General features: G+C 45.0%; 1 protein-coding gene across 4 annotated transcripts in view; it reads left to right on the top strand.

Moving 5' to 3' along the window:
* Positions 1-16,747, top strand: part of SDK2 (sidekick cell adhesion molecule 2) — a 334,547-nt gene that overhangs the window by 177,067 nt on the left and 140,733 nt on the right. For all 4 annotated transcript variants that reach the window (XM_060271952.1, XM_060271953.1, XM_060271954.1 and 1 more), the window contains exon 2: positions 12,101-12,260. In XM_060271952.1, the coding sequence (XP_060127935.1) occupies positions 12,101-12,260 (160 nt within the window). The remainder of the gene's footprint in view (positions 1-12,100; positions 12,261-16,747) is intronic.

Here is a 16,747-nt window from a genome sequence, read left to right on the forward strand (position 1 = left end):
TCCTTGTTATGCCAACAGGATATCATTGTGTATGTTTCCTGCAGTCACAAAATGAGCCCCCCTTGGACATTCCCACTCGGTATGTGGAGCTGTGGTGCACATGATGTCTTAGAGCATTTCCTATTTATTGCAATTCAGTTAATCCTGGGCATCTCTTCCATATGTATACTTTCCCCCATAATTACCCTGAGACCCTCAAGCAGCTTCATCCTGTATACAAAGAGCCAATTCAATCCAATTACTTTATCTATATCAGCTTTGACACATATCCTTTCATAGGAATCAATAAAATATAAAACACAGCCCTGCTATGAATGGCAATGAATAAAATATTTTTTAAAAAAAGAACACTACAATGTGGTAGAAATGTCTAGAACATCTTTTTTTTTAATGTCTTATGCCGTAATTTCTGTTGGCAGGTAACATTAACTAAATGAGGATATGTAGCAAATGAACTAATCTTATTTAAAAATCAGTAAAAAGGAAGCTTTTATGGCATGGATAGTGATGAAAGCTTGGCTAAGAGCTGCTGAAAGGTGGGAGGGCTTGGGTGATTCTGCCCCAATGTTCATAGCACAGGCAACTCTCTTTGGCATGTCTCTAGCGATTCCTGTAAGGTGGAATGGGAGGAGTTGTTTTCATCACTAATTGCACCACAAACAATACCCACAACTGTTCCACATAGCACATGCATTGCCCTTGTGATTGCTATCTCAGGAAAGTCATGCATGTCCCCCATCGCTAAATGCTTGCATTGAAGTGCTTGGGAACATAGAAGTACCACCTTCAGAATGTTGTGCACAATAAATGAGACATTTTGATTGTGTGAGATGTGCAAAACGTCCTTCACATGCCCTAAACTTTCAGAATTGACAATTGGGGGGGATTGGGAGTATATATTTGAAAACTTTGCCTTGAATTGCATGCTGTTGTATTTGGTGAAACAATGATGTTGGGAAAATGTTTTGCTATAAGAAGCCCAGGTTCTACCACACATCTGGATTTAGGGCTCGTCCACACTTCTGCTTTTCCTGTGCCTAGAAAGCACAGGTCTGAACGGGTTTTCCATTTTCCTCGCCATTTTCCCCGGGAAAACCTGCTCTTTAGTGCTGAATCAGAGCAAACGTCAGTCCATGGAAAACCCAATGGACATTTGCTCCGATTCAGCGGTAAATATTGAGTTTTCCCAGGGGAAAGTGGCAGGGCAAATGGAAGTCTGGATAAGCTCTTAATGTGGAGAGTGACCTTTCTTACCACTTGGCAGGGTGATGCAGATGATTGAGCTGCGCTGGGGTGAGAAAGAGCTCTTGCCATGTTAGCTTGATGGTCTGCATGGGTACAGAGTAGATGAAATGGCTGCCTTTAGAGCAACCTTCCCCAAGCTTGACTCCTCCTTTGTTGTTGGATGATTGGGGCTGTAGCCCAGCAATACCTGGAGACATAAGTTTGGAGATGGATGCTTGAGACTCTGTGAAGTGAAAGTCAAGCTGAAAATCTTCTAAGCAGGAGAACTGTAACTGGAAATTAGTAAGGAGCCCTTGAATCTTCAAGGACACCTTCCTATTCTCTTTGCATTCCCCTCCCCAACAAAGAGTAACCAAATTTGGTGTCAAAAATGGTTTTGCCTAGATTCCTTTCTCTTTCTTTCACTTTCTTCTCCTCCATCCCTGATTGGTATCCTGTGCCTCTTTCCAACAAGAAAGTGCCTGCAAGTGATGTCACTTCTATTTTACTGGTTTTTGTGTTGCTCCAAGACTGCTGTCACCTCCCAGCCAATTGCTGATAATGACAGTGATAGGCAGCTTGCCCTGCCACACAAGTCACAGCCCTGTCTATCCTGAAGGCTGCCTCTTCTTGCTTGTTCTGCCACGGCCCTTCAGATCAGCTGGAGATGCCCTCCTGGAGGAATCTTCTGTGTGCCAAAGTCAGAACGTCAAGGGCAGGCAAGGAGGCAATCTCAGCTTATGGAACTCCATTCTCCTTGGAGGCTAGTTGGAGCTCCAGAATGTCAGAGGCAATGCAAGACCTTTTAATACAGACTTGATTTTTTAGCAGCCTGCTATATGGTGAAGGCTGATTTTGTTGCCTCTTTTTATTAGTTTTTGGAAGTTGTATACTGATTTTATTGTGATATTTTATGGTGGTGTCTGCATAGAGTGCTTCCCGCCCGCCACCTCCTTGTACGCTGCTAAGTCATTGGACTGGTGGTATATAAAAACAACAACTATCTCTCTGTAGTTGGTGTGTATGTGTAGCAGAATGAGGCAGAGAGAAATAAAGAGAAAAAAGATGAATCAATTTCTTTCTCAGTGCAGTATAAAGACTGTGTACAGTGGAATAATGATGCAGATTTTCAGTTTTTGAATTGTGGGAGGATGAGTACTTAGTAACACATTTAGGTTTACCAAGTTGGCCAGTAGTGTTTATAGACTGCAAAACCTTACTTACATAGGTCCTCCCCACCCCTCTCTCTGACACACAGCCAAATTAATGTCACTTTCTCAATAAAGGAACAGATGGGATCAAGCCTTGAAGTACCTCCTGAACTGGCACTGTCCCTTACAATCGGTGGCAGCTTAAGATTCCTCCCAACTATGCCTTCCTCCTGAATGGGTTCAAGTCCCAGGTGTAACCCCAAACCACCGCTGTTGCCATGCACAAGCTATGCTCCCTACATGCGCTGACAGCGATTGCTGCTGCTGCTGTCCCATGAACAGGCCAGTGGGTGGACTTCCTTCCTTACCCTCACTCTTCCAGAGGTGATAGTCTCAAAACTTTGATTAAGGTCTCAGCCACACTTAGTGCTCTTTCTAGTCACATGTCTGCACTTAAAAGCTCAGTGTCTGAGTGTGTTTTTGGTTTTGGTCTTGCACTAGAGCTTTCCCCGCGAAAACCCTCTCCTTGGCGCTCAGTTGGAACAAATGTTTTCTGCAGTTTGCCATTTGGTCTGATCGAGATTTAAAGAACAGGTTTGTGGACCATAACGAAAAAGGTGTAGGAAGGGTCAGTGTGCATAAGCCCCAAGGAGAGAGGACTCTGTTCCTTTGTCCATTTGGGCATCAGCTGCTTTGTCCACTCAACCACCTTCTCTTCCCCCCTCTTCTTGTAGCTACCATTTTGGAAAAGGAACTAGAGTCTAGAGGCAGCTGCGTATGTCTTGATGAAAGAGGGAGTGGTCCTTTTCTTGATGCTTGCATTCATCAAAATGCCTCTGCAGAAAAGGAGCTAATTCATGAGCCAGGCTAGACTGGTGGCTGGTGGGAAATGACCTCTTTTCAGTTTTGACAGCATTATCATCATCCCATGCTTCTCCAGCCAAGGGAGCAATATGAACAGACAATAGGTCTCTCCATTATGCTCATTTCCACTGCAGGAATGCATCAAGATGGGGGCACCTCACACAGAAGACCTTTGTCCTGATTGGCATCACTTGTCCTTTCTCCCGGCCTTCTTAAGACTTCAGAAGTTTTCTCAGTCTAAAGTGGCGACTTTGTTCAGGGAACAAAGAGTTAAAGGGGGCAGCAGATATCCTCTCTTTGTCCCCTCCCCCTCCCAATCCTACCATTAAAAATGGAGAAAGAAAGGGGAGAGTAGGAAATGTAGTTCAGCGCTGCCATCACGGGGACCATTTAGAGGCTGAATCTTTGGAGTCTGGAGCAGATAAAAGATGTGTTTAGTGGGTGAATTTTCAAGCCACAAGGGACGGCAGTCGGACAGAATGTGACAGAGATCAAAAGCTTGTGCTGCTGCATGAGTGACTGGAAAGAGTCGGAAAAAATGCCTTTAATTATTTTCCTTGGTTCTTTTGTGTTTTTTCTGCTGTGATAAAACTAGAAAGTTTTAAGGCAGGAAAAAACGTCTACTGTAGATCTTCCCCATATAGGCTTCTCCCTTTCTGAGGTTCCTTTCTTTTCTAAAAAGCAATCTATGGTATCTTTTTCCTGCAGTCCTTGCCTTCTGGCCTCTTTTAATCGCCCTCCTGCCTGCAAGCCAGAGAGGGCAAAAAGGATGCGACTCCCCTGACTGGTCATTTACATTAGATTTATTTGTATCAGTGCAGCTCCATAGGCAATGAGGCTTAATTGGAATGTCTGTGAGAGCTTTGACTTCATTTAGTTGGCGAAGATCACAAATTTCAATATTATTCACAGGTTCAGTTAAGTTAACCTGCATAAACAATTTAATTGGCTTCTGTTTTGTGTGGTGGTGGCTTGCAGCACTTTCCAATACATTTTTGCTTGCTGCTAATGCGCGTTGTGCTGTTCCTGTAACAGAAGCTACATCTCATGTTCCTTTCAGCTGAGCCGGACTCTGGCAACTGGGTTTCTTTCCTCCTGGGCATCAGGAATTTCCCAAGATTTGAACAAGAGCTCTGGCAAGCTTAGGTGGAATTAGGCTAGTAAGTAACCCTAATTAGGTGGAATTAGGCTAGCAAATAACCCTAATTTCCTGGGTCGCATGGAGAAGCTGTTTTCAATGGAGCCCAGAGACAGAAGCAAGCAGCTGTATTGAGGCATCACTAGGTGTTGAAATTTTGCACCCCTAACAATTCTGAGCCTGGGGCAACCTGTGCCCCCCCCAACTCTACACCACTGGTTAGGTCACCTGTGGGGGCAAGCTACCGCCAACAAAGAACACCCTGCTTGCAGGAGCTGCGCTGACTGCCAACCTGATACAAGGCCAAGTTCAAGATGTTGGTACTAACAAACAAGGCCCTATGGAGCTCAGGGCCGGGTTACTTGAGAGACCTTCGTATCCCTTGTAAACCCAGTAGATTCCTGTGGTTTGTGGGAAAGTTTCTCCTGCAAGTTCCAAAGACTTAGAAGCCTGCTCCACAGTAATTCAGAGCAGGGCTTTTAGTGTGTCTGACTCTACTCTGTGGCATGCCTGTGAAGATAAAATAGGCACCTACTTTCTGGAAACAATAGAATACATTTTTTTGTTCTGACTTTCTCAGCTGGATAAACGAGTCTTTGCCATGAGTGCCTGCTTGGTTAGGGTTTTTGTTTTGTTTTGAATGGATTTGCTGTTTTTAACCGTTTTTTAATAACCTTTTGTCTAAATCACATCAAAACAGATGTTTAGAAGGTGACTACTTTATCAGCGGTGACGAAATAGTCACACAAAATTTTGTCTTTTATGTTTGCAACACAGCGTTTAGCCAGGGCCTCTGACAAGGAGAGTTCTGACAAGTTGCCAACACACACACACAAAATATATATGCCAGCTTTTGTGTTTTAAAATAATTTGATGACCATCAAAAATTCAACAGCTGAACCTTTTCTCCTGGCCCGGTGATGAAATTGTGGGAGCTTTGAATGCTGCTTTTCTGTGGGTCACGTAAAGGAACATGAAAATGGAACAGAGAAAAAAGCTCTATAGCCGTTAACAAAATTGTGGGTTCATAAGAACTTCATGGTTGTTAGCCCCATAACTTGGCAACACTATTAGGTGAGTTGACAAGGTGTGCCAAGGACAATTCAGCACAAAAGCCCAGCATTTTTGTAGTCTCAATTCCTATTGTTGTACGAAGTTATAAGAGACTTATCTGTATATTCTCCTTGTACTTCCCCTTAGAATAGTGCGTTCTGCAGGAGCCTAGCAACGTATTGGCAAATGAAGATTACTCTGGCTCTATTTTATTTTCAGAAGATTGTCAGATCCCTAACCCTTGCATGAAACTGCGATACCTTTGGAGTAAAGTGTGCACTTCAAGCGTTTTACTGCCTTGAAGTTGACACTCTTTAGTTTGTTCAGCTCCCAAAAAGCCCCAGAGGACAAGAGAAGCAATAAAATATAAATGCATACCTCACAGCAGATTGCCCTGCGTGGGGGCCTGAAAAGCTTAAACCCTTTTAACATTGTGCTTTCTGCATGTGTGTGTGCTGTTTGTTGGTTGAAGTGGCTCTCCACCCCACCCCCTCCATTTTTGAATTGGTCCCACATGAAAAGAGGAATTTAATCATACAGGTTCCTGGAATGTTATTGTTTTATAACAAATTGATACCAGGAAATAAAGCTGAGGCGGGTGTTTGGATTCCCCCCCCCTTCTCTCTCTCTCTCTCTCTCTCTCTCTCTCTCTCTCTCTCTCTCTCTCTCTCTCTCTCTCTCTCTCTCTTCTTTTTTGTATGTGAAAAAAATAAATGTGATTCAAAGTACACTTGAAAGCTGTTGGGAAATATGAATGTGCTTTTGAAGTAAAAAAGAATTCCATTTGTTAAACAGAAAATGAAGCTGTGCACTTCAGCTTTCAGTTTTACACCGCAAATAAAATGGCAGACTTTTGCTTTCTTGTTTCCCCTCTTCCTCAGACTCCCCCCAACCCCGTTCCACCCTCTATCTTAAAAGCCCAGCATGGTGTTTAAAAATGCTAAGAAGCCAGCTGGGAATAAAGGAAGCTAAAGCAGCTTAGAGAAATCCTAGATGGACTTTAAGCTCTTGTTGATATGGTTACTAAATGGCTCAGGTAGGAGCAGGGACGGCGGAGCGGTCAGAACTGTGTCACTGTGGACAATATGGCACAGAATGCCAGGTGTGGAAAGGAGCAGGCGGGTCAGCTTGGGAAATGTGAATTCAGCTCCCTGGTTCATGGGTGTGCACTCTGCACAGCCTCGAAATAATGCTTGTCTCCATTCCCTTCATACATAAGGCATCCAAAGGGAATATAGCATGAGGAACAGGTCACACAGTCGCTGGCATGTTCTCTGGTCTGGGGGGGGGGGGGGATTGGGGACAGGGTTTCAGTTTGCTGGCGGTAAACTGTTCTTGACTAATCTGAGGCGGAATTACAGGTTGGGTCCACCTCGGAAGGGTTGGAGTGCAACTTCTTGTCCTAATCTGATTCCGTGATTAGGTGCCCTTGTGTTCTCCCCCCCCCCAGTGAAATGAATGAGTAACTGTGGACACCACTGCAGATGGGGACAGCAGTCACGAAATTAAAAGACGCCTGCTTCTTGGGAGAAAAGCAATGACAAACCTAGACAGCATCTTAAAAAGCAGAGACATCACCTTGCCTACAAAGGTCCGTATAGTTAAAGCTATGGTTTTCCCAGTAGTGATGTATGGAAGTGAGAGCTGGACCATAAAGAAGGCTGATCACCGAAAAATTGATGCCTTTGAATTATGGTGCTGGAGGAGACTCTTGAGAGTCCCATGGACTGCAAGAAGATCAAACCTCTCCATTCTGAAGGAAATCAACCCTGGGTGCTCACTGGAAGGACAGATCGTGAAGCTGAGGCTCCAATACTTTGGCCACCTCAGGAGAAGAGAAGAATCCTTGGAAAAGACCCTGATGTTGGGAAAGATGGAGGGCACTAGGAGAAGGGGACGACAGAGGACGAGATGGTTGGACAGTGTTCTCGAAGCTACGAACGTGAGTTTGACCAAACTGTGGGAGGCAGTGCAAGACAGGAGTGCCTGGCGTGCTCTGGTCCATGGGGTCACGAAGAGTTGGACATGACTAAACGACTAAACAACAACAACATTCGGCCTTCCTTTTTCTGCTGTACGTACCTTCCAAGCACAGGCCTGCACTTTAAACCTCTTTGTCCAAGAGAAGTTGTGGTGTTGGTGTTTGTTTTGTCCCCCCTAGGAAGACCCACGATTTACTGGTCAAGCAGAGCAAACCGCAATCCACAGAAAACCTGATTGCCATTTACTCTGGTTCAGCAGCAAAAATTCTGGTTTTCCTGGGGAAAGCGCTGGGCCAAAAAAAAAAAAAAACTCGGACATTGAGCTTTAAAACCCAGACTTGTGCCTAGAAATATGGCACAAAAAGACTGAGTGAGTCCTATGTTATTGGTGGCATTTTTGAAACAAAAAAAAAAGAGTATGAATATACTTCTTGTTATCTGCATTGGCCCTGACAATATTAACCTAGTTTGCTTATCAGGTTGTTGCAATGCATGTAAATACCAGCAAGTTCCTAAAATATGTACAAATGTGACATTTTGTTATCTGCATGTGCAGAATCTTCAGTTTTCAACATGGAACCTGGCAAAGGAATTGGATATTTTGGTTTTCTTGGTTTAGCAAAAAATCTTTGGAATATACAGTATTTGAAAACATGCATTCAAATGAATCTGTTTGGGGGCAGCGGAGCAGTGAGAGAGGAAGCTTCCGGGTGTAGATAGCAACGTGTCTGGTCGCCTGTGGTGAATAGAACCATCTCTAGGTGATCAGGCAAGGGAAATGCATTGTGTGGAAGAGGATAAAAGTGGGTTACAAAGCCAACAGGTAGAGTTTTCAAAATATTGTGCACTGGTAGCTTTCGGGGACTTAGTATCGAGATTGGGGAAATACTGTACACTCCTTGCCAAAATTTGGGGTGGCACATTCTGCCATTGCTCTTTCGAATTGCGCCCCCTGCACTTTTGTAAAACATTGTGAAGCGTAACAGCAATAGGGGAAGGGTTGTAGCTCACTGTTGGAGCACCGGCTTTGCATGCAAGAGAGTTCAATCCCCAGCATCTCCAGGTAGAACTGGGAGAGGTCCCTGCCTGAAACCCTGGAGAGTGGCTGCCAGTCAGTGCAGACAGTTCTGAGCTAGATGAACCAACAGTGTGGCTCTGAATAAGGCTGCTTCATTCTCTGTTACTAAAAGTTCCGTTTCTTGGCTGTCCGTCTTGTAATCAGAGCTTCTTTGTCCACAGCTGCTTACATTCACAGGAATGGTTGGCTTGAAATTCCTTCCGAAAACCATCAGGGAGAGTCAGCTGCTTGCTAACTACTGTATTTAACGCAATAGGGTTTGTGCAGCCGAGCCAACTAGGCAAAATAATAAAAGGCACCCAGCCCATTACTGCATCGCCCAGACCACAAACCAAGGATCACTTTCGCATTCCCAGGCCCTAAAATGTGTGCTAAAAATAGAGGAAGGCTTTTCTGGTTAGGCTGCTCCTCCGTTCTCAGCTATTTTGGTGGAGAGAAGGATACAACGTGCTTGCCAGGGAGAGAGAGAGGAAAGCATTTCAGTGAAGCATCTATTGAGAGGAAATGTAGGTTTGGGACAATGCCTGGTGGATTATGGGCACAAAGCTAATAATGGCAGAGGTGAATAACAGGAAGTGAGAAGAGGAGTAAGAGAGGAAAGACTGCTTCCAGACAACAAGAAGACAGATAGGAAGTTGTTTAATACAGAGTCAGACTATTGCACCATCTCATACCCCTCAACTTTCCCGGGAAAACCAGGGCATCCTGTATTTTTGTGCAAGAGCACAGTGGCCATTTTTGGGTGCCATGAATCTTGCACCACAAGCTCACCCCGAAAAAGCGCTTTTTGGAGGGCTGCAATCTCACACAGGTCACGTGACTCGCTCAGGAGTGTGCCCCTAGAAGATGGCGTCCCGGTTTTCCCCAGTATTATCTATACCAAAGGTAGCTGACGTGGTGCCAGCTACATATGGCTGGACTACAATTCCCATCAGCCTCAGCCCACTAATGGATGGTGGGAATTGGCGTCCAGCACCTACAGACATACCTCGGGTTGTGCGTTTTCGGGTTACAGACCGCGCTGAACCTGGAAGTACCAGAAAGGGTTACTTCTGGGTTTTGGCGCTCGTGCATGCGCAAAACCACAAAATGACGTCATGTGCAGAAGCGCCGAATCGTATCACGCTTGTGCGCAGATGCAGCGCTGTGTGTTGCGAACGTACCTCCTGCATGGATCGCGTTCGCAACCCAAGGTATGACTGTACTAGAAGGCCACCACTTTGGCTATTCCTGGCTATTCTACATTGACTTACAACCATTTCCCAGGATTTCAGACAGGGCATCTTTTCTCAGCCTTACCTGGAAATGTCAGGGGTTGAGCCTGATGCCTTTTGCATATAACACTTGTGGTCTACCCCTGAGCCTCAACCCTCCCATCCAATGGTTTCTCAGACATTTAAAAACCCTCCATACATTTGAATAAATGCCCTCTCCTCTTGGGGAAAAGTTAGCCTTCCTACTTCCCCCAACCACCTCCCCAGCTGCCTTCCTGCCCTAATTCCTGGACTGACTTTTCGCCTCCCTCCACCACCATTTTTCTTATCTGCATCTCTTTCCTGCTCCGTAGGTAAAGGGATGCGTTTTTGCTTCCTCCTACAGCAGGAGGTTTGGTGCTGCGGCCCAACAATGCTTTGGCATTCTACCCTTTATTCGATGCTAGCAAAGTCTGCATGCACACAAATGAATTAATGTACAGTATGTGAACTTTGCAGTGCCCCCCCGCTCCCCCCCCAAAAAAAGTGGCAGCACTTTTCCTGGCAGGTTGGGTACAAAGCTGTCTTTTGTCTTTGCTCCCTCTGCTGGCAGGAAGTGAAACTTGTGACTATCCGAATGGTGCTCTTTCTGTAGGTGTTGTGTTCATAGAAACCCTAGTTTCGAGCTCTTGGGAATCTGAATTTAGGGGCAAAAGCTGGTAAGAAATACAGTAGATGTATATAGGAACAGAGGGGGCAGCTGGACTCATTCACACATCTGTTTGTCCCCCAATGCATGGGCCTGGGAGGATTTCCTTTTGTCCTGCCACTTCCTCCGGGAAAACCCGCGGTTTACTGCTGAATTGAAACCAATGTCCATCGGGATTCAGCACTAAACCATGGGTTCTCCTGTGGGAAGTGGTGTGACGAAAGGGAAAACAAATTTTGTGAAATATCCTATTATCCTGGAGACTATTAAAGCACCTATAAAAAAATTGGATAATATAAATAAAAATAATAAGGATGACCCCTATCAGCATGAGAAATTAACAATATGGGCCAACCCAAAATTAAAAATGGGAAATCAAGTAATTATTTGGCAAAATAGGATGAAAAAAGGTATTTTGACATTGAATCAATTAATTGGTGAAAATTATAAATTTGGGGAATATAAGACTTTGCAACTAAGGTACGGATTAACCAATGAAACACAATGGCAATACATCCAATTGAAACATATGTTGGAAAGGCAGTTTGGCCCTGATGCTATAGCAGCATCGGAAACACCCATCCTGCTACAAGATTTAATCTCTGCAACAAAAACAAAAAACTCTACACTTGCACTGTATAAAACCCTACTCAACAGGAGGAAATATGATTTAGAATATGATAGACAAAAATGGAGTGAAGAGTTAGGGGTACAGATAACAAATGACAATTAAAAAATTGTCAAATTGTGTTATTATGGTTTTTGTTGTATGTGTCTTTTGCGGTTGATGTTTGTATCGGAAAAATTATTATTAAAACAAAACAAAAACTCTTGGACCCATGCCTAAAATCATGGGACAAGCAGAAGACATTGCAAGACACGTGGGTGGCGATGTGGTGTAAACCACTGAGCCTCTTGGGCTTGCCGATCGGAAGGTCGGTGGTTTGAATCCCCATGACGGAGTGAGCTCCCGTTGCTCCGTCCCAGCTCCTGCCAACCTACTAGTTCGAATGCACACCAGTGCAAGTAGATAAATAAGTACCACTGTGGTGGGAAGGTAAACAGCATTTCCGTGCCCTCTGGCTTCCGTCACGGTGTTCCGTTGCACCAGAAGCGGTTTAGCCATGTTGGCCACATGACCTAGAAAGCTGTCTGTGGACAAACGCCGGCTCCCTCGGCCTGAAAGCGAGATGAGCGCCACACCCCATAGTCGCCGTTGACTGGACCTAAGCATCTAGGGGCCCTGTACCTTTACCTTATTTGCGAGACAAAGAGAAAGGTGGATAAGCCCTTACAGAAAATGCTGTCCAAATACAGTCAGTGGGGGTGGGAATGGTGATGAAAAACTTACAGGTGTTCCACTGCCATGGTTAATTTATAATATTTTTGTAGCAGCCGTTGCCAACCTGGTGCCCCCCCCCCAATATTTTGTACCATGGAGCCCATCATCCCTGGGTAGCACAGTGAGATTTGCAGTACAAAACAACTCCCTGGAAAGCACCAGGTTCGTGAAGGCTTCTCTACTGATTTCCATTCATTTATTTAGCTCAGAAGGACCCAATATGTCCTGTATCACAGAGAAGATACTGGGCAAACAAACCCTTTGGCTGGCTTGCTTGGGCTCTTGTGCCCTTTAAATGTGGCAGAACGCTTAGAAAGAACGTACAGATTGACCCTCTCTCCTTCCCCTCTTTTGTGTCCTTTGCAGATGATGTTTCTCCCTATTTCAAGACTGAGCCAGTGCGCACACAGGTTCACCTGGAGGGGAACCGCTTGGTCCTGACCTGCATGGCAGAAGGCAGCTGGCCTCTGGAGTTCAAATGGCTGCACGACAACAGGGAGCTGACCAAATTCTCTCTAGAATACAGGTACATCGCAGGTGGCCTTTCACTCTTTGGGGCTCTGTGAAGTGGCAACGAGCGTTCCTCCCTCCACCTGAAGCCTTGTCTCTGCAGGCTGCTTCCTGTCATTATCCCCATGGTAGCAAAAGCCCCTGGGGCATGTGTCATCTGCAGCTCTCAGCTTGTGCACAGGAACCATTCCGGGTCTTTAATCAATTTATTTTCTTTTATAGCAGCTGTAAAAAAAAAAAGGCTTTGGGGAGGCGGGTGGAGAGCGTTCAGTTGTTTGACGCATGCAAAAGGTCACACACAAAACACTAGAAGTGTGAGATTTTCTATGAAGTCTGGGAAAGCTAGAAAGGTGTGGGGGGGTGACAGTGCCCAGAGCAAAGAGGAACGCCGTGAGGCAGGGCTTGTCCACATTTCCACTTGTGCTGTGCCTATAAAGGATGGGTCCTAGTGGTTTTCTGCTTGACCCAGGCCTTTGCCCTCATCCTTTCCAAGGGAAGACCCGCTCTTTGCCAACAGATAGGAACAAATGGCGATCCAGGGAAAACCTGAACTGTTTGCTTTGGTTGAGTGCTAAAGAATTGTTTTCCCTGGGGGGAAGTAGCTAAAGTGTGGATTTAAGCAGTCAGTTAACTCTAACCAGAGTGTGATGGGGATCCCCCAGCTCATGAATCCTTAAAGCCAAAATGGAAGGAACTTTTTCAGGAAAACTATATTTCGTCCTTATCTAACCTCTCCTTAAAAAGACAAAACTGAGCATAATTTGTCCACCAGTTGTCAGTCAAGCACCCCTCTCCCCACAGGGCTGGCCGTTCCCAAATAATTTGAAACAAACTCCCTCGAAGAAGCAAGCAGATGTAACAGTTGCGACATCATGTTTATTGAGCCAGGTTTGCCCCACTGACCAAAAAAGATTCCTTATCTCTAGTGTCTCCTTTCTTATTACTGTACTGATTTGCAAACTAGCGCCCCAAATTCTGCCTCTGTCCAAGATGGAAACTTGCTGCTTAGATCAGAAGTAGGCACAGTTCAGATTTGCGGAAACTACTTTTGTTTGTACTAGAACTCCCAAGATCCACCAACCAGAATAAGTTTTTCTTGATTTTATTGTTCTATCTTTTTGTGAATTGAGGTTTTTTAAAATAATAATTGTTGTTGCTGTTTAGTCGTTTAGTCGTGTCCGACTCTTCGTGACCCCATGGACCATAGCACGCCAGGCACTCCTGTCTTGCACTGCCTCCCGCAGTTTGGTCAAACTCATGTTCGTAGCTTCGAGAACACTGTCCAGCCATCTCGTCCTCTGTCGTCCCCTTCTCCTAGTGCCCTCAATCTTTCCCAACATCAGGGTCTTTCCCAAGGATTCTTCTCTTCTCCTGAGGTGGCCAAAGTATTGGAGCCTCAGCTTCAGGATCTGTCCTTCCAGGGAGCACTCAGGGCTGATTTCCTTAAGAATGGATAGGTTTGATCTTCTTGCAGTCCATGGGACTCTCAAGAGTCTCCTCCAGCACCATAATTCAAAAGCATCAATTCTTCGGCGATCAGCCTTCTTTATGGTCCAGCTCTCACTTCCATACATCACTACTGGGAAAACCATAGCTAAAATAATAATAATAATAATAATTAATAATAATAATAATAATAATAATAATAATAATAATAATAAAGCAGTGTGAAGTTTTTTAATGAAATAAATAAATGGAGAGAGTTCAAAAGATGGGCTACCTCTGCTCGAAACATGTGGCCCCTTGGTGAGCCAGTTCCAAACCCCCTTGAACTGGGTCAGACGGGAAAGGGGTTCCACACATTTGACCCCAACACACTACCCAGTTCACCCTGCTATTGCCCTGGCCCCCATTCACCAGGGAAACAAAGAACATAAGACAATCCTTATAAGATGAGACCAGAGGCCTATCCATTCCAGCCTTCTGCCTTCGCAGTGGCCAACAATGCCTCTGTGTAGCCCACAAGCAGGCGTGCAGTATCCGTCTCCTGCCTAAGCCTTGGGAGGGTGCCCCTATTGGGAGATGTTTGCAAGAAGGGAACTGGCAAGGAAGGTTTGAATGTTTCTTGCATTTGGGCGTTTTGAGAGTTCCTATGGAACGCTCCGAAGGGGAGGGGGTTTGAGCATCGCTGCAAACTACTAAGTGCCGATCAATGTAAAATCCGCTTCCCTAGAGTATGGCCTCGTTGGCCATATAACAGGTTTCCTGGCTTTCATATCCGTCAGTTTCAGGAAGACCTATATATATAAAAAAAATCCTTGCTGACATGATGTCCTGCAAGCTTCAGATATGAAACTCGCCCTAGCCGAATTAATCCAGCCCTAATAGGAAGACATCCTCTCTTGATTTAAAGACTTCAAGTGATTTGTGAGCTCTTCCCCGCCTCCTCTGGTGAGCAATTCCTGTGTTTTAATTACTGTCACAGCTAGGAAATGCACTTATTTTAAGCTTGTCCAATTACTTCTCCCAGGTACGGGAACATGTTAGCCCTCTGACTGCAAGATTGAACAGCGTGCTACGAAGCTGTGGCTTACCCATCTTCAAATATTTATATACATTGATCACATCTACCCTTCAGCGCTTCTCATGGTTAAGCCAGACAGATAAAGTTCTCAGTGAGAGAAAAATGGGGACGGGGTGTGTGCGTACCAGCCATTTGGAAGTGTTAGCCTTTCCACAATATATATATCCCCCACTTTTCCTGTATACAATTCATGCTTGCATAAAACCAGATAACTTGCTAAGAGGGTCATAAGCTCTTCACTTTACTGAAGAGCCCAACAGACCTTTGCTTCCCATTGACTTCTGAGACTGTAACAGTCAAATCTGTACTCAGAGGTAAGTCCCATTGTGTCCAATGGGATTTTTCTCTCATCTAAGTGTGCATAGGGTTGCAGGCTAATTCATGTTGCAGGTCCGTGTTATATGCAGCTGCAGTGCTGCATCTGCTGAAGCGGGGATGAGGGGGGCAGTGGAGAGATCCCCTTTCTGATGCTTCCAGTGGTGCTGCCACCGGACACCCCTCCCGCTTTACCCCACTCAAACACCACTGCTGCTGTGCTGTTTATTTAAACCTCCCCCTTAAATAAATTCACACAAGACTCAAATTTTCAGTTTGTTTGTTTTTTGCAGAATTTAGGCCACAACTTTATTGATTACAGCAAGTGAGTGGTTGCATAGGCTCTGGTCTGACTAGCTCCCTGTACCGTTGCAGGTAGCACTGAACCAGGGCTGTACCATAGGTCAGCCTAGGGTGAACACCCAGAATGGCGGAAAGCCGGGGACATGCTATGTCTACCACCCAGCTGTCCCCCTGGACTCAGGCACGGGCACAACCCCTCGCAGGGTTGACCAAACCATTGAGTCCCTGGATTCCTTTCATGGAATACGCCTTAACATAGGGATGGCGAGAGCTTAACATAGAGATGAACCAGAGCCTATCCGCAACCTTACAAGTTGTGGCGATTTGCTATGCGGCAGGCAAAACTCAAATGGCACCAGCCAATCAACCAAGTGGGGAAAATTCCTGTTGTGCCCCTGTCCCAACGACAGATGACACACGACGGTATAGCAAGGTCAAGCTCGCAAGCCCTAAATATAGGGAGAGGTGGGCGGGTGTTCTGATTCACTGACCAAGAGAGAAAGCTCGGGGTCACGTGCATTGGCATATATAGGTCCCTTGATCCATTTGGCTAGCATCCCATTGGTCAGATTAAAACCAGCATCAAGGGACCTACCAATTGGGTGTTGTGGCTATCCAATCGTACCCACCCACAACAACACAAGGGTTTGGTCTCACCGCAACACGTGCCCTCTTTGAGGGAGGGCACAATTTATCCTTTCATTTCTTTTGCTTGGGCCCCCATGTCACTTGTGCTAGGCACTTTGATGAATAGGTCACCATGGACATTTTTGGAATTTTGAGTTACTCAACCTGAGCACACATTGAACGGTTCATAGACTGAGTTGCACCTGATTATCTAGTGGCGGAAAAGCTCGTGGAAGAGGAGGAGGAGGAGGAGACAGCAAAAATAAATTGTGATGGTCATTTCCGGCAGTGGTTGGTTCCTGGGCTTTAGACTTTAGTCGTCTTATAGTAACCTTTCATAATGTAAATAGAACACACAGATGAGCATTGGGTGACAGGGAACTAATTCCAGATCGCGTCTTTTTATATAAATAAAGTTGAAAAGAAAAAAATATTACAAACTGAACCTGAAGGCATAGTTCTGATGTTGAAATAATAATAATAGTAAAGTTTACACAAGTACTGAAGTGGAGAGAGACTGGAAGTTGCTAGTATAAAAGTCTTTTATGTTTTTTTCCCCCTCTAGTCACACCGAGTTTTTGCAACAGTTTCTCAGAAAGTGTGATGTCCCAAATTACGTTACACCATTTCCCTTTGCTTCTTTCCAATTTCTAGCTGCCAATATTCCTGCTGCCATCACTTAATATTGCCCCTTTGAATAGCCATACTTCTGGGATTCTTACCGTACTTTATTT

The sequence above is a fragment of the Zootoca vivipara genome, chromosome 2, assembly GCF_963506605.1.
Source record: "Zootoca vivipara chromosome 2, rZooViv1.1, whole genome shotgun sequence".
Classification (NCBI taxonomy): Eukaryota; Metazoa; Chordata; class Lepidosauria; order Squamata; family Lacertidae; genus Zootoca; species Zootoca vivipara.